The sequence below is a fragment of the Nestor notabilis genome, unplaced genomic scaffold (genome assembly GCF_000696875.1).
Source record: "Nestor notabilis isolate BGI_N333 unplaced genomic scaffold, ASM69687v1 scaffold3746, whole genome shotgun sequence".
Taxonomy (NCBI): Eukaryota; Metazoa; Chordata; class Aves; order Psittaciformes; family Psittacidae; genus Nestor; species Nestor notabilis.
Genome location: NW_009934088.1, coordinates 12,596 through 33,415, shown reverse-complemented (window position 1 = coordinate 33,415; position 20,820 = coordinate 12,596). Strand labels below are relative to the sequence as shown.

The window sequence follows — 20,820 nt, the reverse complement described above, 5'->3', positions numbered from 1 at the left end:
AGGAATGCCTCCATTTTAGCACTTGTGCTGTAATGATGCATAGATACCATAACAGATAGATCACTGTCTAGTACATCAGTAGCTGGCCAACTTTTTTAATAGTTAGCTCAACAACCAAAACTCACTGCATTTTTCTAACAAACAGTGACTTATTGCAAATAAAATCACCAGCTATTTCAATACACTTGTTTCTGGAACCAGTGTAGGGTTATGGTTTCTGTGTGTAGGGATCAACAAGAATTGTTTTCCAAGATCAGCAGCAGACCTAAATCCCTTGCTTCTTCGATTGGGTAGGTAAACATACATACATCACAGAATCACTACAGATCATCTAGTTCCAACCCAAACTGCCATGGGCAGGGACACCTTCCACTAGACCAGGTTCCCCCAAGCCCCATCCATCCTGGCCTTGAACACTGCCAGGGGTGGGCCAGCCACAGCTTCTCTGGGCAACCTGTGCCAGGGTTGCACCACTGTCACAGTAAGGAATTTCTTCCTTATATCCAATCTAAATCTTCCTTGTTTAAGTTTAAACCCATTACCCCTTGTCCTACCACTGGAGTCCCTAATGAAGAGTCCCTCCCCAGCATCCTTGTAGGCCCCCTTCAGATACTGGAAGGCTGCTATGAGGTCTCCACACAGCCTTCTCTTCTCCAGGCTGAACAGCCCCAGCTTTCTCAGCCTGTTTTCATGCAGGAGGTGCTGCAGCCCCCTTATCATCCTTGTGGCCCTCCTCTGGACTTACTCCAATAGCTCCATGTCCTTCTTACATTGAGGACACCAGAACTGCACACAGTGCTCCAAGCAGGGTCTCACAAGAGCAGAGTAGAGGGGCAGGATCACCTCCTTCGACCTGCTGGTCATGCTTCTTTTGACACAGCCCAGGACATGGTTGGCTTTCTGGGTGAAAGGGGCAAGCACACACTTTCACTCAGTGCCGAGCACACACTGAAGCCGGCTCATGTTCAGTTTCTCATCAGCCAACACCCCAAGTCCTTGTCTGCAGGGCTGCTCTGAATCTCTTCTCCACCGAACATGTAGCTGTGCCTGGGATTGCCCTGACCCAGGTGTAGGACCTTTCACTTGGCTTGGCAGAACTTCATGAGATGAAGTATAAATAACTAAAATGTCTCCACTGAAGCAAATGAAAAACTTACAGTGATTGCACATGACTAAAACTGCAGCCTATGGATTTAAAAAAAACCAAAACAAAATGACTTAAAAGCTGAAGAAATGATGTTATCTTTTGTCCTTGCTATGTATTTCCTTTTAAGATCTTATTTCCTTTCTGAGCTTTTACTTTTGTAGATGTCTCTGACACTTGTCAGTTTTTTACTGTGCTGCTTGTAAACTCAGCATGTTCTCTCCAGTACCTAACACTGGTAAGGACCGAGATGGGATTTGCAAATCATGGGGACAGTATCATTTTGAAACATTCGATGGCATCTACTACTACTTCCCAGGAAATTGCTCCTATATTTTTGCAAAAGACTGCAGTACTCCAGAACCCCAGTACACTGTTTGGGTAAGTATGTGAGCATATGCTAGAAATAATATACTGAGTATTCCTGTATTACAGGCATTTCATTGTAAGTAAAATAAATAGACAGTAAGTGGATCAGGCTGTTGCATTGCTTTCATAAATATAAAACTATGCTGCCGGAAAATATCTAAGCCTATGTATAGTAACTCAAACCACTGATGAAATGATAATCAACAGTCAGTATATTAAAAATAGTATTTCTTACTCTCCTTATCCTAAAAAGGACCTCTGATCTCTCCTTTCTGAAAGCAAAGGTCTTAAAGCAGACCTTGGAAACACCAGTAAAATTTAGCTGTCAGGTTGTAATAAAATTTCAGTTGCTGAATAAAGTGCAAGCAGCTATCACCTGCCTGAGAGCTGGGCTCCTGAGCATACTGGGTCCCGATTCACAGCCATTGGCATGCTTATGGGGAGCTGTCTCCCTGGCCCATGGAAAACTCTGGCCCCTCTGTGGATTTACATTCTAATTTTAGGTTACCTCTATGTCATGCAGAGAAGATTAACAGCTCAAAAGCCTTCATCTTGGACTACGTATGGAAGGCACTCTTTTTAGTAATTTCCTCAATTTGCTGAGTATCAGTGGTTAATGACTTCAGGTCAGGGAGAGTTCATACGTATACCGTCTTTGAAGGAAGATGCCTTATTTATCAGGCTGTTGGTTGCTGTGGGGAGAGGAGTTGAGATCATTATATTACATTTTACACAATGTTTGGGATTTGATGTTGATTGGGCAGGGTAGAGGGGGCAAGATGGATCCTAGTTCTAAGCCCTGGCGGTCACAGTGCTCACAGGAGCAAGGGCAGACCTAGATGCTGATTTCAGCTCCAAGGACTTGTTTTCCTTTATAAACACATAGCCTCCTCTTCCCCCAGATAATAGCATCTAGTGAAGACAAATCTGTCATTAAAACTGCCATTTCTGTTCACTCAAGTTATAGACAGACACCAGTACATCTGTCTTCCAAGATTTCATTTTAATTCTTTGGATTCCGTGTGCAGCTATGATCTTCCAGGAGTTTTTAGAAAATGCTGTAGCAAAGCCCAAGCTTATATTAAAATTTAGAATCAATATTTGAGTGGATTCCATCTGCTCTGGAAAGAGAGAAACTACCATTCAATTGCTGGAATAAACGTCATGTTTTGCTAAAAACTGAAAATGTTTATTCAGAAAAGTCATAAGTAATTTTGAAGCTCTGCAGTCACTAAAGGCTGGGCAATGGAGAGCCAAGAACTTTGCCAGATCCTCACATTATTGTCCTTCTGACTTTAATAATCCACCTGTCCAGAGCAGAAGAAAATACAAGAATTATTTAATTTTCCTTGGTTATGTTTCTGTCTTGCTCCAGGTTTACATTAAAAACCATTCATCAATACTAGTACCATTTATGATGTCTTTAATTATTATTATCTTTATACATGTAGAAACTCTAATGCTTTCCCTGGTTTGGTTTATTTCACTCAGAGAAACAGTAACTGGTTTTTACTTCCAGGTTTAAGTGTCAGTTTAGGAAGATTAATTTGAGTATGTGTTAGCACTGTGTGTGTTTACCAACAGATCTTTCCTAAAAACCTGATAGGTCTAGTTACTTTTACAGTTTCCATCACTACATTGGCAAGACGTTTCCCAATTAGTGATCTATTTAGCTTCTCAGTGTTGTCAAACTGGCAATGCAACTCCCATCCTTCTGAGAGAACAGTGACACATACTTATAGGAGTCATATTCAAGCTACCTACACTCTGTCTACATTTTAATTTAGGTAATGATAGGTACCTAAGATTCACAACTCATTCCTCTGCCTCCTCAGTGTGGTCTAAATTCAGCTCACAGACGATAGTCTAGGGCATCCCACAGGTTTGGGTGGCTGAGTTTCACTGAGATTAATGAAAGCTGTTGAAGTTTTGCTCAAGCCCTTGGAGTAGGTACTTGCTTAAAATTCACTCAGACTACATGAGTGTAAACTGTGTAGTAGTTAAATGCTTAGAGCATATGCACAGAGAGTTGGAGACCTGTATCCCTATCACCAGTCAGAGTAAATCTAAACCCACAATTTTCAAGTCCTGAGAGAACATCCTGGCCAGTGAAAGCTGTGTGGTCTCTGGGGACAGGGACCTTCCTGCAGGAATCGTGATCTGCCATGCAGAAGGCTGGGAATGCAAAGAAGTCTGACTTCAGGGGCACCCTCCTTTTTGCCAAACTATATAAAGGAAGAGTGCTGTCTTACCATGCTGGTTTCAGGGTCTGATTATACGTTTTTTATGCAAGATCTACTTGAATGCCATCAAAATGTAGACATGCTGAGATAGGAGTTGCATGATCTTGTTTTCTGGAAGCATGCATCTGAGAACTGTTTAACACTTCTCTCTAGTAGTGGGCAGCCATGGAAGTCACACATAGCTAATATCCGAGATATACAGTTTTGCACCTCTCCCTGTCTGACTGAAACTTGTATTTCCATTGCTGTGTTCATACTAGAGAAGCTGATATGTGATTCAAACCAATACCCTGGCTAACTATGCTAAATATGTATAATGGGGAGAAGCAGACTTCGGAAAAGCCTGCCCTTCTCCGTCAGCAGGCTGGAAAGCCAGTGTGAAATCGCTTTTAATAGATCCATGTATGTCAGATGTCTGCAGTATTCTGTGGGATCACTCCAAAATCTCAACAAATTCTGAGTAGTTCAGGAAGGTATACTGTAGTTCAGCCAGTGCCAGTCTCATCTGACATGGAGAACGCTGGTATTATGCTGAAGTTTTGTGTTGGTTTGTAGTCCCCTCTTACAGATCAGACCTCTAGAAACAGAGCAATACGATTGTCTCCTCAGTGCAATTAACAAGGTCCTACATTGACAGTTAAAAGCTATCTCACTACAATGTCCCTGAAGTTCATCTACATAAAATACCTGAGTATGCCACCCAGTATTTCACCCACTGTCTTGTGATGATTTGTGCTATTAAACAGTTGCTGTATTTCTCAGTAGTACTGGACAGTGTGAACTTCTAGTTTTGCATATCTTTGTGATTTTTTGTATTCTAAGTATTTATTTGTAAAGCTCTATTGGTAATGGGTGCAGAGAAATGAAGAATATCATATATGAGTTTATGAAAAATTGCATGATGACATTATTGAGAACAAACATTTATTCTTACTGTGTGTATATTTTTCCTCTCTAAGGTTCATAACAGCCCTCACTGTTACGGTTCAGTATATACTTGTCAGAGGTCCATCAGCTTATTTGTTTCAAATCAAGAAGAAATAATTATTTTAGGACATGAAGTGAGGAAAGATGGAATCAGGTAAGTGTTCTAATGGTTGGTTTTAACATTTTGTTGCAAAGAGATAGTGTGGAGTTTGGGAAATCAATGCTTTTTACACCAGCCAGAAAAAATAGTTGGATATATATCTTTATTGATTGCTCGCTGTTCTATATTGTTCTGCTCTGACAGAGGTCTTGTGTGAGCAGATGTAATGGTGCAAATGTAATACCTGAGTGAGGATAGTATAGACTTCCCACATGAATCCTGTGTTCGACTTCTCAGCTGTAATCTAACAATCACCTATCCCTACTTTGTATAGACAAAGTCTGTATCAGACAATTCTAGGTAATCCTTGGTGCATCCTAATACCATTTTCATCAAGGAATTTATTATTTATTCTTGGCAGCAATACTTAATGTAAGCCATAATCTTATAGACAAGTCTGAATTGGGTGAACTAAAGATCTTAAGTCCCCTTTTAGGCAAAAACCCCACAATCAATCTCTGATGTACATCAAACCCTCAAATTTGCCTTTTTTTAATAAGTAAAAAGATGAGTGCAATACTATCATGAATATGTTTTACTGGTTGATAAAGTACAGGAAATTTCAAAGAGTTGCGGCCGTCCCTTTTGATAAAATGTTGTATCTGTTAGCATCTGAGACTGATAGCTACGGCGATTCTGTTCATCCCAACGGAAACAATTTTGGAAGATTAGGATTACCTCTGTGCTGCCATGTTGTTGTCCAGTGGTCTTTGGCCAAAGGAGGAAGATACACATTATTTTGGTCAATAGTATTTTCTGTACTGTAAGTTCCTCCATGTGCAGATGTCTAACCCAGTGATGACCCTGTGCCCAAAAGGGCTGCCAGTTAGGAAATAGATAGTGTCATACACAGCTCCTCACTCATGAAATCATGTATTCCTCAATGTGCCCATGCTGGGCTTTGAAAACGAAGATTCGTTATTCTTTCAGGCTTCTAATTGGTACAACCAATACCTGTATACAGAACAGCATTCATATAGAGAAGTAAACAGAAGAAAAGATAGTAAAAACAGGATGAAGAAGTGACTGTATACACCTGGGAAAGAGGACTTAGTCGGTTAGAAGGTGACGTTTTATGTGGTATTTTTCTAGCACTAACCTTATCTCACCTTAAGGAGGTTGTTCATTTTTCAGATTAGTGTTACCTCAGACAATTGGAAATGCCTTCTTTGAGAGACTGGCTGGCTATATTCTGGTGAAGACCACTTTTGGTTTTTCTCTTGCTTGGGATGGAAACTCTGGTATTTATATTAAGCTGACAGAAGATCATAAGGGAAAACCTTGTGGCCTCTGTGGAGATTTTAATGGCAATAAACATGATGACCTGAAACTGCAAAACAGTAAGTAAATAGCTTAGAAATACACCCTTTCTTGAGTGAACAGGTTCCATGTTCACTTTAAATATAATACTGTAAGAAAGTAGAGTCCTGTTTCAATTCTTTCAGTAGAAAAGAGAATATCTGCTGTACTCATCCTTATAATTAAAGTTTTTAAGGGAAAACGTTCAAGAAAGTATTTATATGTATGTTTAAGTCTCTTCTTGCTCAGCAAAGCACTTGGGGTATGTTTATCTTAGCTGATGAAAGTGCCTTCAAATAATAAGTAAATAAACAAATGCTTGTGGTTTTCTCTATGTTTAAAGATGGAGAGAGAAGGAGAGGAACCAAAATATTAATATTTGCAAAAAGCACTATCTCCAGTCATTCCTTTATATGAGCATCATAGAAGTGCCAGTTGAAATATGTAAATTTCAAAGCTGTTTCCAGGGAGTCCCTTGTCTCCATACAAGATTGGTGTGATGGTATGATGTATCATAGGCCTCTGACTACCCTGTAGGATAACGAGCTGCTGAATGCTGTGCCTGAGGCAGAAGTGACTTGCTAAACTGGTAGAATATTCTGTAGGCTATATAGGAACTACTCTACAGGGAATTTTGTTCTACTCGCAACTAATGTGAAAAAAAAAAACCAAACCACAGAGAAAGAACAAGCTTGAGAATGTGAGGAATATTTTTCTCAGACTGATAAAAACAAGGACAGGACTGTTTTACTTTACCATTCATTGCTGAGAGGATCTCAACCCATGACCCTGCATATTCTTATGTCACAGAAGTTATCTCATTGAAACTATTTTCCCCTCTCCCTGGGGTTTTTCCCATTTTTAATAGTTGATAGTGGTGCTTTTTGACTTTCTAAGTGAAGGAAGACACAGTGCACCTCTCTTCGAATAGTCTGTAAAAATCTGCCCAATATATATTTCTCGTAATTCTTCTGCCACAAGAGCAGTAAGTTTCCTGTTTCATGCATTATCTTCTGCACAGCAGAGTATAGTATGTTTAGTAACTAGTTAAAACTGGTGATCTGTAATACTGGAGAAAAATGGAATTTGGGGAGATAATGAATCCTCATGGTCTCTAAAACATAGTAATTTCAATATATTTAAATGTATTGTCAGTTATAGAAGACTTCTAGCTCTTAGATTTCTTAATTTCCAGAGCTGCATTTCTTCACCATCATAATTTCCTCTAACTTTTTCTTTATCAGAAACTATGGTATTACTGTAGTGTACAATCAAGAGCTCTATGAATCATTTTAACCTTGAACCGTTGTATAACATGGGGCCTTGACTCTGTGCAAATACAAAGCACGAAGTTCTGATATCTTCACAGGAATGAACTGCTAATTCAAATTACGTCAAAGCCAAAAAAATTTTCTAAATTTTTCCAAATCTTGTAAATCATTTGGGATGATCATTTATCTTCCCCAGCTAAATTACTCCGCCAGTAGTGTAATGGACACCTTTATATCTATTCTGAATCTTCCAGACTATGAATGTTCTCTATTTGGAACGGCCCAAGTAAATAAGTTGCTGCAAGACATGTAATACTCCATTTCAAACCACAGTTTAAGAACAAATTCCTTTTCTGTTTCCTTAATCTTTAATGGCATTTTTGTATTGCTCTAATATACAGCCTGTATTTGTGTACGGAACTGTTTCAAGGACAGTGATTTTATTTTGTGGCTGCTTTTTGGAGGACTTACTTAGAAATTCTTTTCAAGCCATGTAGAAATGTAAATAAAATATTTTTAATATTTTTTGCAGAAGCAGAGTTATGTAAACAGGTTTACCTTTAGATCAAACCCCAGATTTTTATGTTTGGGAAGGGTTTTCTGTGCAAAGAACTGTTCTGAGGGGGAGAAATGCTTTAAGTCTCTCTGGCTGTTAAGTAAAATAGACTGGTAGTTAGGATCTTATCTTTGTTTATTTGTGGAGATCCAAGTATAAATATCTGATTAGTGTGCTTTGGGACTTTCTACACTGTGGTGTCAAACTTTGTACATATTGTTTTAGAAGCAGTTAGATTAAATTTTGGATAGTACAGCTCTGTGGAAAGAACTGTAGCTGATTTAATTTCAGTACCCTGACTCCTAACCATGCATAGATACAGACAACTGTAGCATAGATACCAATTACTATAAGTTTCTTGAAAGTATACACAATTTACCCTTTTTAACATACTTAACATAGAGAAAATGTAATATTTAGTTCTTGCCACAAACCTCTGGAAATTTTGGGTCTCTTTTTTGCTGCCAGACTTCTTGTATGTTCATGTATCTTCCTCAGCCTGTTGCCATGACTTCCAGTCATGCATCTTGTTCATTAATTCTCCCATGCTAATGTTGTGAGAAGAGCTGGGCATGTAGTGGTGTGTTTGTTTTAGGGCTTTTCTGTAGCAAAGGAAAAGGAAGGAGATAATAGCGCTGACTGATATTTGTGAAATGTGATGGAAGCCTTAAATGGTTTTAAAGAAATTTATTTTTTGCGAATATTCAATACATTATGCTTGTCCTTATTTGTATATTTGTAATAAAATTGTCATTTACTGCTCTTAAAATAACCCCAACTAACACCTTGTCATATATTTTTTAATCTTTTCATTTAAATGCAGTAGAAAATACTTAAACTAAAAAAGAAAAATAAGATTTTTCTACACCACCTGTACTCTGAACATATCTGTAAGTGAGGTAATGGACACATTGAAAAACACCAGAAATTTCTAAGTTGTCTTTGGAGTTTGTGATGACAGTTTGACTTTTTTTTTTTCCTGTGTGCTCTTCCAACGTCTTCCTGCAGTAGGTGAATATACAGAAGACATTGCTGAATTTGCAAATAGCTGGGCTGTGCAAACTACAGATGATGTAGCTTGTGTACCTACTGCCTCAGATTTTTCCAGTCCTTGCTCAGCTGATGCAGAATCCATTGAGGTAAATAAATCATTCTTAATCTTTATGGCCTAGCAATGGTACAAGAATCTAGCAACATACACCATGTTGAAAAAAGCTTTAAATGAATTGAGGCTTTGAGGAGAAAGATTCAGATCAGGACTGTTGCTAGTGAATGTCTGAAGATCTTCAGATCTTTAGCTTAAAAGTACAAAGGCCAGGTAGCACAGCTCTGCTGGCAGAGCTGTTCTTTGCTGCAGTAAACTTGGGTTCAGTTTCCAGTCCTGGCATCTAACACCTAATTATTTTGGAAATTGTGAAATCCTGCAGAAGTAACATGCTTGGCTCCTGCATTGACACAAAATCATTTTTTTTTTGTCATTTCACACTTTTTTATCCCAGCTGGTTTAGGAGCAGCATGCAATGAGGACAGCCTAGGCAGAGAGGACAAATTTTAGGAAGACTAATGAAGGAGACATAATAATAAATTATGAGACTGAGAGATTCTGAAATTTTAGTGGGGATCTAAAGGCCCCTCGATTAAGGAAACAAAGCTAATAAGAATTATGCTTGTTCAGAAAGTATTTGCTAACTGTTGTTTACTGATTCTCCTTAATGCACAGGACATATTCTTCAAATGCCAAATATTTCTACAGTTTCCTTTCCTCAGCTGTCATGAAAGCATAGATCCGTATTCTTATATTTCTAGCTGCATGAATGATCTTTGCAGGTAAGACTCAAGTTCTGTATTTATTTTTGACACATGAAATGAATGCTTACACTTTTGTTGGAGACCACAATGGAGTAGCATTGAGGGAAGTTAGGAGGAACCAAGTTCAAAATGAAAGAGATGGGGTTTGTCAGTGGGTGATTTAGTGTAGAAACAGAGGGCACAGAATGAGCCTGCCTAGGGATATTCTGATTGCTAAAGGTTGACATAGGTTCAAGGAAATATTAGACAAATACATGGCAGAGAAATCCATGGAGAATCACTAATGATGAAAGAGGAGCTGCTAATCACAAAAAACCTGAAACCTGTATTTGGAGGTCCTGAATCAAAAATACATGAAGATGATACTAGGAGACAATATTAATGATATTGGAGGAGCTGGACCATTCATCTGACACAGATGGACTTTTTTATGAGCACTGTGGTTCAAATCAGTAGAATTTTTCAGAATTGTTTTATTTATATAAATACAGAGTTGCAAAAAGAAATTCATCTCTCACTGGCTTTGGTGGGAGTTACACCCCCTCAACTGCTGGCATTATATGCAACCTGGTATTTTTCCCTTAACTCTCCAGACTCCTGTTTAGCTTTTGTCATTCAAGGTAAATTGGTGCTCCAGAGTGTAATTGGATAGATGACTGAGCACTGTGCCACTTCCTTTTTAGTGGGATTTTTAAATTAAATGTAACTGTCATAGATAGCAGGATTTTTACCAAATATTATTATGGCTTTCTCAGATTATCATCAATTTAATCAAAAACATACAAAACAATCACAAGACTAAATGTAAAAGTCACCTAGTGTTTTAGTTTTCCGATTTACCATGAAGTCAAGATGGAAGAACTTGTGTTCCTAGGCAAATCTCCAAAGTGTGCTTCCTGAAGTTTATGATCTGTATATTGATTGCACTCAGAAAGAGATGAATTGTCTCTTTATGGTCTCTTTGTAACTCAGGAGTTTATTGTGACTTTTGAAGCAGAACAATGAAAAGCAAATTTTCAAAAAGCATTTTTCAAATGTGATGTTGAATCAGTATCATGTTGTAAAGACAGATTTGATTTTTGTCAACGTTTATGTGTGTGTCGATGTGGATTGTGTGAATGTTAAAAACCTTGAAGGAAGTTTCTATGTCTCAGAACCTCATTAATTTAGGCTTATTTTGTTTATAAAAGAGACTTCTCTTCTTGTGGCTTAGTGTCAGTTTATGAAATTTCTTGTAGGGTCATACTATATGCCAAGTATTCTTTTCATTAAGATCCATTTAATTGGATTAGATAAGGAAAGCTGGAGAGACTCTGATCACTGTAACAAAGAGTATAGTGGTGTTTGATTTGACAACAGATGTGCTGAAAGCAGAATACAAACACAATATAATATATTCCTAAGAACATTAATTTTGGAAACATGATCTTGTGTGCTGAAAGACAAACTCAGCTCATCTGTCACAGTCATGCTTATAATAGAAATGTCGTGTTATGACTAGTTCATTTTGGCATCAAGTCCTCCACAGTGAGTGATGGGATTTGTTGGACTTTCACAGTAAAAAATGTTGGTGATATCTCATCTTCTGTGACTTAATCTGAACAAAATTTGAGTTCACTTAGCACTGATGAACATCTCTTTACTTGGTCCTGGTAAAAGCGCACTGTACAGCTTCTTCTATATAGACTAAGTCAGAGATAATGCCTTTGTCCAGGGTTGTGATATAAATCCCTGAGTCTGTCTTCAGCATTCAGCGGATAATGCTTCTGGTGCTGAGCACTTTGGCACAAAGTCAGAACTCCACCAACAGGTTTCTTCTTGCCTAAATTCAAGGACTGACAGGCAATTAGAAACTTGAACTTGTTACTTGGACCAGAATGTCTTTTATCAGTGCAGGTCAGAGTTTCCATGTCATGCAGGAATGGTGGTTTTTATCAAATGATACAAACACAACAGTGTATTCAGTGTAGCTCATTCCTTTTCATAGTATTTTCACTATATGCTGCTACAACTGAGTGGTGTCAACTATGTGTGAAGTATCCTGAGCAGTGTCCCATGGCAGAGATTTGTAGGTAGGATTTGATTTCCTTCATTACTCTTGTTTTATCATTTCAGAATGGATGATGATGAAACATACTGCAGGGCGGTGACAGAGTATGCTAGAGCATGCTCTCACGCTGGGTCCCCTGTGCAGGACTGGAGGGATGACTTTCCTGCCTGTAGTAAGTCTCTTTAACAAAGAATACTACATGACCTTTGAGATATCCAGTATATCAATTTCAAATAATTCCATCTTGACAACATTTATCACTATAGGACTCAAACCTGTTATTGAAGTAGATCAGCCAGCTTCACTGTTACTAGAGAACAATGAAGCCAGTGTCTTGCTAGAGGAATATTTTAATTCCATTGTGATCTGATCTAGATCCATACACAACTCATGTTTTGACAAATCACTTGAAACATCATGTGTGCTGGCTGTATTCTAGGACAAAGAACAAACATCTGCAGAGTTCTCATGTTGCCCGTCTTGGATGACCTTTCAGCCCCTACTGGCCCTACAGAATTAATTCAGTTAAACCAGCTGCTTTTAGTTATCACCACCACTCATCAACTGCAGTTGTCTCATGCATAAGATTTTGAACTAGCTGAGATACGATCACATGTTCTCCTGTCACAGAAACTGTAAATTCTTTTGGAGGAGTGATGTAAGAACTTGGTAAAGAAAGACTTAAATATTGATGAGAGATTCACCACAGTTTGTCAGTTAAAACCTCTCCAAACAATCCATTCTACTTGAACTGAATAATTAGCTATACTAGAAACATTGCACAACTGGTTTTTTGAGAGAGAGAGGTTCTCCAGCATGGAAGGAGAAATTGCACTGATGTTCAATGTGCCATGTATTTTTTGTAGCTGAGAAGTGTGAAGACAGCTTTGTACACCGTGATTGTATCAGTTGTTGTCCACCAACCTGCACATTTGAAAAAGATTGTCTTGGCAGCAACCTACACTGCTTAGATGGCTGTTACTGTCCAGATGGTAAGTACTGTCAATTTTGTGTGAAAAAAATATGTGTAAAGCTAATATCCAACAACCTAATAAAGCTATCTAAATAGACTGTGCTTGAGTTAAAGCCTGAAAATACAAATATTGTAAATACTGCTCTAGCTTTTGTTATTCTAACTGTGATTCTTCCTTTTATTGTGTTCTAAACATTTTTCTAGTATACAAAAGTGTCCCTGAATGAAATATCACTTAAAATCTGGAGCCATCACTAATGCTTGCTACAATAAAATATTGCATAGATTTAATCTTTTATTTGAATTATTCCAAAATCCGTTGTGATTTATTTTAAACAGAGTGTGTCTTATGTATGCTCTGTGCAAGGAAGCAAATACGAAGCAAATAGTGAGACCTGTACTCAATAGAAATCAGGGATTGGACTATGAACAGTCCTCTTTTAGAAGGACTAAACATTGTGAGATACCAGGATCTTTCAATTTTTTGAGTCTATACAGCTTCACATGCTTAAGGCAAACATTTTTCATAAAGCAACTCTTCAGAGTGACAACTGCTTTGAGAGAGCAACACTGTTCACCACTCTGAGCTCTGCACTCATCAGGCAACTCTTTTTGTCGGTCCCCGGTTAAGACTGGTGGGATCACCTTCTGGCAGATTTGAGTGTTTCAGTCAGGTGGGGGAAAAGCAGTGATCCAGAGTTTATTAACTTGGTTCTCATCTCATTTATTAACTTCCCTCCTAATAGGTCTCATTATGGAAAATGGAACTTGTATCTCTGTGTCGAATTGTCCTTGTATTTATCACGGAACTGCCTTCCCTGTAGGCTCAAAAATTGAACAAGAGTGTAGCAACTGGTATGTGAAAGCCCCACACCTGTGTTTCCTCTCTCTGTGACTGCTTCCCAATGTTAGTTTAACATCATAGTCACACTTACATTTTAAAGAATAGTAAATATCTATGTTTTATAGTCTCAGCCCTATCACTAAAATATTCAGGCTAATCTATGGAAAAGGTGAATTAAAGACATATTAGTTAGCACAATACTGCTCTTTTTGCTAAAGATCTGGACACCGATTTTTTGTTTTGTGATTTTTCTTTCTAGTATTTGTATTGGTGGCATTTGGAACTGCACTGATCATGATTGCCCAGGTATCTGTATTTCATTATTCTTTTCTCTCCTCAGTAAACATAAGGGATGAACTTTTCAGAAGACAACAAAAGCAAATATGATCCAAGGGATTGGGATGCTAATTTAAGAAGAAAGATTAAGTAATGGATGTTGAGAGTAGCAATGAGCCAGCTGGTGCAAAGCTGTTAACTGCCTGACCATATTAATTTTTTGTTTTCCTATTTGCTTTCCTAACTCATTGTGTTACATCCTCGTCTTGTTTTCTGTCTCCTGTTTATGCTCTATGTTCTTTGGGGCAGATGGCTTAGTTCTACTGCCTCTGCAGTACCTAGGCCAAGGATCTCCTTACTTCTAGGTGCAATTGTAATGCATATAATAAGAAAACTATCATTCTGATGTTCAGTGTGCTGTATTTTCTCCCTTGTAATGGCAGTTCGTGTTTGGATAATGATCCTTATCTTTAAAGATTACATGTTTCTGTACTGAGTTACTCAAGGGAACATGCATTAGTTGGGTAGTGAAACTCCCTTGACAGTTCTTTATCTTAGATGAGATTATACTATGAAACTTGTGACAGAGAGGATTGTTTACAAATTAAGGAGCCCCCTGTGACTGAGATAATGAACAAGGCTTAACAGTTACTAAGCAAAGCTTGACAGGTTGGATCTGTAGTGTAAAATAGTTGACACTGAGAACCACTCCATATGTCTTGTGTGTGTTGTGTGTGCATGTCGGGGATTAATTGTAACTACTGTAGTCTGGTCCTATGGACTGAATTCGTATTAGTAGCGGGAGCAGGTTAGATGTTTTCCAACAGAGCACCTCCTGCAGTAGTTGCAGCCAAAATGAATTAGTTCATGTGCTCTGACACTGCCCCATGGTGTGAATGGAAGTGCAGTAGGTGGGAATCACTGGAGACTTGCTTCAGGACTGCACTCTTGATTTGAACTGAAAAATGAATATAGATGTGCCCTGAGGACAGCCACCTGCAGCCTCTTCATACCTGCAGTAACAAGCAGTGCCATAGTACCTAGAAGGAAAGAGAAAGAATTTTGCCTTCTCATTCATGCCAAAAGATGATGAGGAAGGAGATTCTAGGAAACTTCAGAACTGTAATAAAGAGAAAACTCTTTTGAATTTTAGAGAATTCATGATTCAAAGGCCTCTCATCTAGTTATAATCTAAAGATGCTGCACATTGATGTCTCAATGTGAAATGGTATATCTGATGGAAATAGCGGTATATAAAGTATTTTATTTCCAAATGCCATGATAGCTAGATAGATTAAAGTTAACCTAGATTATATGCTTAGAAATAAGGAGAAAGTTTCTTATTTATCTCGCTTACATAATTTACAGAATAATGATACATTTTTATGCAAGTAAACATTCTTGTTTATCCTTTTTCTCTCAAGCTGAGTGCTCCATCACAGGTAGCTCTCATTTCACAACATTTGATGGACGTCATTTTACCTTTCTTGGGATTTGCCAGTACATTTTAGTAAAAGGTACTGGGAAAACCAAATTCACAATCACTTTACAGAAAGCACCTTGTGGACAGGTAAGTCAGAAACATGTCCATCCATATTTCAGGCAATCTTGTATAGGTTCTACTGTAAATTACTGAAACCATTTTGCAGCTTTTAATGTAAGTGTCTATATTGCTACATGTGTTGCCTTTTGTAAAACAAATTGCATCTTAAAGGGATAAAGTCTAAAGAATTATTCACTTATGCACATTAAACAAGTATAAACATCTTTGGTTATGGTACAAACAGATGTCTTAGGCTTTAGAAAAGCTCTTGCTGGCAGCACTGAACAGATTTAATACATGCTAGGTAGGCAAGAGGGTTTTTTTTGGTAGCTTTAGATTTTTATTTGATACGTTATAGCATATTTACTTTGTTGGAAAAATGCCTTTTAGAAAACTACTGAAGAGACTAGCCACCACACATCTTTGTTTGAATACATTTTGGCAGGTGTCCAACAACAGACTTTACTAATAGAGGTGTTTGTAAAGAGCACTTATCTGCGAGACTCGATTCAATGATGTTATTAGTCACCGAGACTCTCAGGAGAAGGAGCTCTGAGACTGTGACTCACAGTTGCCAGTGTGCTGAGGGCTGGGATGGCTCAACTCATCAGCAGGGAGTGATACACTAAAGCTGCCATACTATGGGACTGTATCTCCTGTCCCTTCAAAAACTAGACTATGAGCAGGTGCCTCTGCTTTTTTTTTTGTAAGCACCTCCTTCTCCTGCACAGGTGTTGAGCCTCCTGTTTTTGCATTTCAGATGGCCTCATGAAATGATTAGTTAGGTAGCCACTGAGACACAAGGAAACTACTAAAAATTACCCTTATCACAACTAGGTAGCTTGGAAAGTTTCTGGATGAAAACATAGGGGCCCTGGGGACCATAGATCCTTGGTTTAATTATGTGTCACCTTTTGTCCTGTACTTATGTTCATAAATTCTGCCTGGATAGTACTCTAAAATGATGGGTGTGAGTTAGTTTGTAAGTCACCATTTTTTGATAGTCAGATATTGGTATATTATTGTAGTGTAATTCTGGAGAAATTATATCCTTTTGGTCTGCAGTCAGAGAGCATGACTACATTTCAAGATGAGAATTGTATGTTCATGTGTACAATAGTTTCTTTCTGCTGGACTGGCTGCATTTGGGCTCTGGTTGCACCAGCTTGCTATAGATGGCATCAGACTTGCTCAAACACTGATTAGCCCAGCAATGAGGAGTACTGTGAAAGTATGTCCTTTTGAACCCAGTGCCAGTACTGGGGGATGTCTGTCCGCTTGCTACTAAATTGCCTTAAGAGCTAAAATGCATTCTTCTTGCTCTTATATGCATATGCAATGTTTTATTATGTTCTAGATACAATTTAGGGTGCTTTGTTTAATGCTTTGAGTGACAGTTTACAACTCATTTACCTGATGACAGTTCTGGTATTTCCTTTCTATACAGCTGTTTATTCTCTTTTGTTTGGTTTTGCTTTCCATGGTAATATTAATGTCTTTGCTTCTGACGGTGAAACTTGTTTCTACTTAGAACTTTGACCATGCCTGCATTGAGTCTATAACACTAGTCCTTGAAGATGATGTGAGCAAACAAGTAACTCTCACGAGATATGGTCAAGTCCAAACTGGCCCTAACCAAGTTTTTAACCTTAATGGTAAGAAGTGCATGGAGTAGAATTTTAACAGAGTTCACGCTCTTTCTTTTATATGCCCCAAAGCATATAAATAATTTTTAATAATATCCGTCTATGTAAAAGGAATTTCTTCAAATGTAACTTATGAAACACATGATCACTTACTTCTTATAACCGGTTAGTCGTGGTTCTAGAAATGTACTTTTCCAGCCTGTGAAATAGAGTCCTTCATTATGCCCTCATTTCTTTGTATTTCTTGCATTAGTGAGTGCCTAGAATTTCATTTATTTTGTTTGTGTTTAAGAGGGAGGAGGCAAGAAAAAGAAGGGAGGCAAAGAGAGGTTGAAAATCATCTTGAGGCTGATGTTAAGATCTAGCTTGATTAAAGCTTGTTGGAATAAATGGTGTGGAATCTATGCACTTCATAGGACTTACTGACTTGTGTCTGCCTGATTTCAGGCAAGTCTTCATCTTTTTGGAATAGATAGTAAAATAAATTGGCCTTAAAAGGATGTTATAAAATTCAGCACCAAAGGTGGAAATGATGCTGCCAAATTTTGCATCTTACAGTTAACTGTAATAAGAAAGAGTAAAATGGGAGCTCTCCTTTCCCAGCTTCTGGTAAAATAGAGTTTAGGGAGTTCTGTGCTGGTGCTTGCATCTATATCTTTTCTTCATTGAATTTGTCCAGTCACAGTACTGCTTTTGACATTCACAGCTTCCTACAACACTGATTTTCATAGATCAGTTATACTTTCTTTATGTTGATAGTTCTACTTCATAATTTCATTTTAATTTTAAAATTAAAATGAATTACTTTAATGTCTCTATTCACTTTCTTGTCTCTTTCCATAACCTGTGACAAATATTATATATGACAAATATTTTGGTGTCAGATTCTTGATAATTGGGAATATCTAGTAAGTCTTATCAGAGAAGAACATCTTCAAGCTCACACCTTATCTGCCTCTTCTCAGTTTATGTAGCAGAATGTGTGTATGCATGTGTAAAGGCTGCTTGTGAAGGCAGACCTGTTTTAATCCTGCAGCTGCAAGTAGCCCAACAATGTGTAGCAAGTGAATGCTATGACTGTGAAATTTCCATTTCCTCGCATAATGAATTTGCTGGGAAGGAAAGCTGGGAATTTGATAGGGCCTGAGTTCACATACAGCCTAAAGAAGGAGCTGTACTGATGTCATGTCAAGAGCAGTAAGAGAGAACCCTCAATCTAAAGATTGCAATACAGTTTACAGACATCTGCTAATTAATCTTGTAACATCCCTGGAGACTAAGAAACAAGTGGTTTCTTGTCTTGTCTTCTCATTGCCAAAGGCATTTCTTTCTTCTAAAAAAATTAAATAAATAAATGCTAGAGTGGTTTTTATATAACTCACAGGTACAGAAAGGTGCGAGATTTTTTACTGTCGACAGTAGTTGCAATTCCTGATTTGTGTTGCTAATGCAAAAGAGATGAAGTCTCATAAGTTCAGATGGAGAATGGGTGAGATTATTTGGCTGCAGGCGAGACTGTACAGCCTCATTTTATTTTTGAGTTTTGAAAGTCTATTTTGCTTAAGAGGTAAACCAATACAACCTAGAAGCTGGATTTCAGTGCCTTAGTTTTTCTTTTTCTTTTGCTATGTGCAGGGGTTATTAAAGTTCAGAATATATCTTCTTCGTTTTTTCAACTGAAAACTAGTTTTGGTTTGAAGATACTGTTTGCTAAAGATGGAGAGAGGATCTATGTTCAAGTTGATGCTGGCTGGAAGAAAAGAACATTAGGACTATGTGGAACATACAATGGGAATTTAAGAGATGATTTTCTGTGAGTTGCACATTGTACATTTAGGTTGTGTTTAATTAGAAAAATTTAATTTCATTAACATGCTCATATTTTATTAATCTAACCAATGTAAAATCTTTTAATTAAAACGTTAGTCACTTAAAAATATGAAACTCATAAATTTAGCTAGGTCATTTTCTAAGATGTTTAGCTAAGTAATTCTGGAAAACTAACATATTATTTATAGAAATTATTGGATAATGGTATTTCTTGAATGCACATTTTTCCCTCCCTGCTGCTCCCTTATCATCAGAGCAAATAAATAGATGAGCAGTGACAAAGAGTGAATGATAATACTAGTATCATCCCACCTGATTAACTCTTACTCCTGTTGATTTCCCCTTCAAGTTTTAATGGGAAAAAAAATAATTCTGAACCACAGGAATAGTTTAATTAGAAAGGCAAACTTTCCTTCTTTTGCTTCATTTCCTCCAAAGTTCCTCCATCTATCATATCACAAAACTTCTATAGCAATAACAAATGCTTCTGAAATAAATACTTAGTGAAATTGGCATCAAAATGCAAACAACTCCCCTCTATAACACTGAAATTAACTAAAAGGTCAAATTTTTGACATTTCATTGAACGTATGGACTCAAGTAAAGGCTGAATTCTCCTTTCATCAATGCCTTCTCCATCTGATTTGAGAGTACTTGAATTAGGTGTAAGTGGGGGCTGACTTTGAATGTAAGAATATTTTTTCATGAGTAACATTGAGGAAAAAGCTTCACACTTCTTTTGTACCTCACAGATGGAAATTCTTTTGACAGGTTATGTTCAATGTGACTATGCATCTAAGGATTTTGATGTACTTGTATCCTCACCCATATAGTCCGTAAGGTCAGCAGGACACTTGCAGTGTTGATCTTTTCCTTTTCAGTTCTCCAGCAGGCATGATAGAAGGGACCCCACAACTTCATGCAAATGCATGGAAGGTTTCCTCAGCTTGTTCTATGCCTATCAACATTCCTGTGGTTGATCCCTGCAATGTTAATCAGCAAAATGGTATGTTTTCACATACGAGTCAGGAATTACCTGTATCTTATTATTATGTGACATTTTTTGTTTTCTCTGCCAGTCAAGAGGAGTGATATGATGCACATTTTTAGATTGATAAAGGAAGTACAAGAGACAGTGTCTTGCCAAGACAATGTTCACATCAATGGTCCTGTCTCTGGTTTCTCCATGCTTGTTGCATTAAAAGTTTCTTTATCCTTCATCTATGCTCTTTGACACAAATGGATGCAAACAATCTGAGCTTTGTGTATTTGTTCAAATTCCTGAGTAAAGACTTAGTTTTGGCTGGTTGATGTGCCTATGTTTTGCATTGAACTTTCACTGTCTCCTCCTTTCCACGTTGCTATTCTTTTCAATTAATGAAGACAATGGGCAGACAGTAGTTGCCAGTTTTGACAGAATTTAATCTAATGTTATTAGTGTTTGAGACATAAGGCGTCACTAAGGATGTAGGATTTGGCCATATTTAAAGCCTGTGGGAGCAAGCCTAGAATAACCATAAACCTCTAAGAATCTGGGTCATTTTGGCTTTTTATGACTTCAGCATTGTCTGTCTTCTAAAACAGTACATCTCAGAAAAGTTAGCTCTCTCCAAAATACTTCATGCCTCTCCTTCAGTTCTGTGCTTCCTTGGTGAAGGCAAAGTTTGACATAAATGTAAGCTGCTTAGAGCATGAGGGTGGACTAAATGATCTTCTGAGGTCCCTTCCAGCCTGAATTTTCTTGTGATCTTGTAATCATCACTGGAAAAAACAATTTCTGAGTAAATGGTCCTGCCCCACGCTACCGCCTGTACTGAGCCAGCACAAGCATTTTTCCAGGTCTGTGATGAACTTAATCTGATGAAACTGAAAAAAAAAAA

The 20,820-nt window shown here is 37.8% G+C and overlaps 1 protein-coding gene across 1 annotated transcript in view; it reads left to right on the top strand.

The window, feature by feature from the left end:
• The window catches only part of LOC104407774 (otogelin-like protein), a gene marked incomplete at its 3' end in the record, with an annotated part of 36,913 nt that overhangs the window by 6,389 nt on the left and 9,704 nt on the right, over positions 1 to 20,820 (top strand). Inside the window, exons 6-18 of the mRNA XM_010017146.1 lie at positions 1,371 to 1,525; positions 4,716 to 4,837; positions 5,978 to 6,183; positions 8,981 to 9,108; positions 9,690 to 9,796; positions 11,894 to 12,000; positions 12,695 to 12,820; positions 13,548 to 13,656; positions 13,905 to 13,951; positions 15,346 to 15,491; positions 16,996 to 17,119; positions 18,746 to 18,923; positions 19,822 to 19,946. Coding sequence (XP_010015448.1) covers positions 1,371 to 1,525; positions 4,716 to 4,837; positions 5,978 to 6,183; positions 8,981 to 9,108; positions 9,690 to 9,796; positions 11,894 to 12,000; positions 12,695 to 12,820; positions 13,548 to 13,656; positions 13,905 to 13,951; positions 15,346 to 15,491; positions 16,996 to 17,119; positions 18,746 to 18,923; positions 19,822 to 19,946 — 1,680 coding nt within the window. The remainder of the gene's footprint in view (positions 1 to 1,370; positions 1,526 to 4,715; positions 4,838 to 5,977; positions 6,184 to 8,980; positions 9,109 to 9,689; positions 9,797 to 11,893; positions 12,001 to 12,694; positions 12,821 to 13,547; positions 13,657 to 13,904; positions 13,952 to 15,345; positions 15,492 to 16,995; positions 17,120 to 18,745; positions 18,924 to 19,821; positions 19,947 to 20,820) is intronic.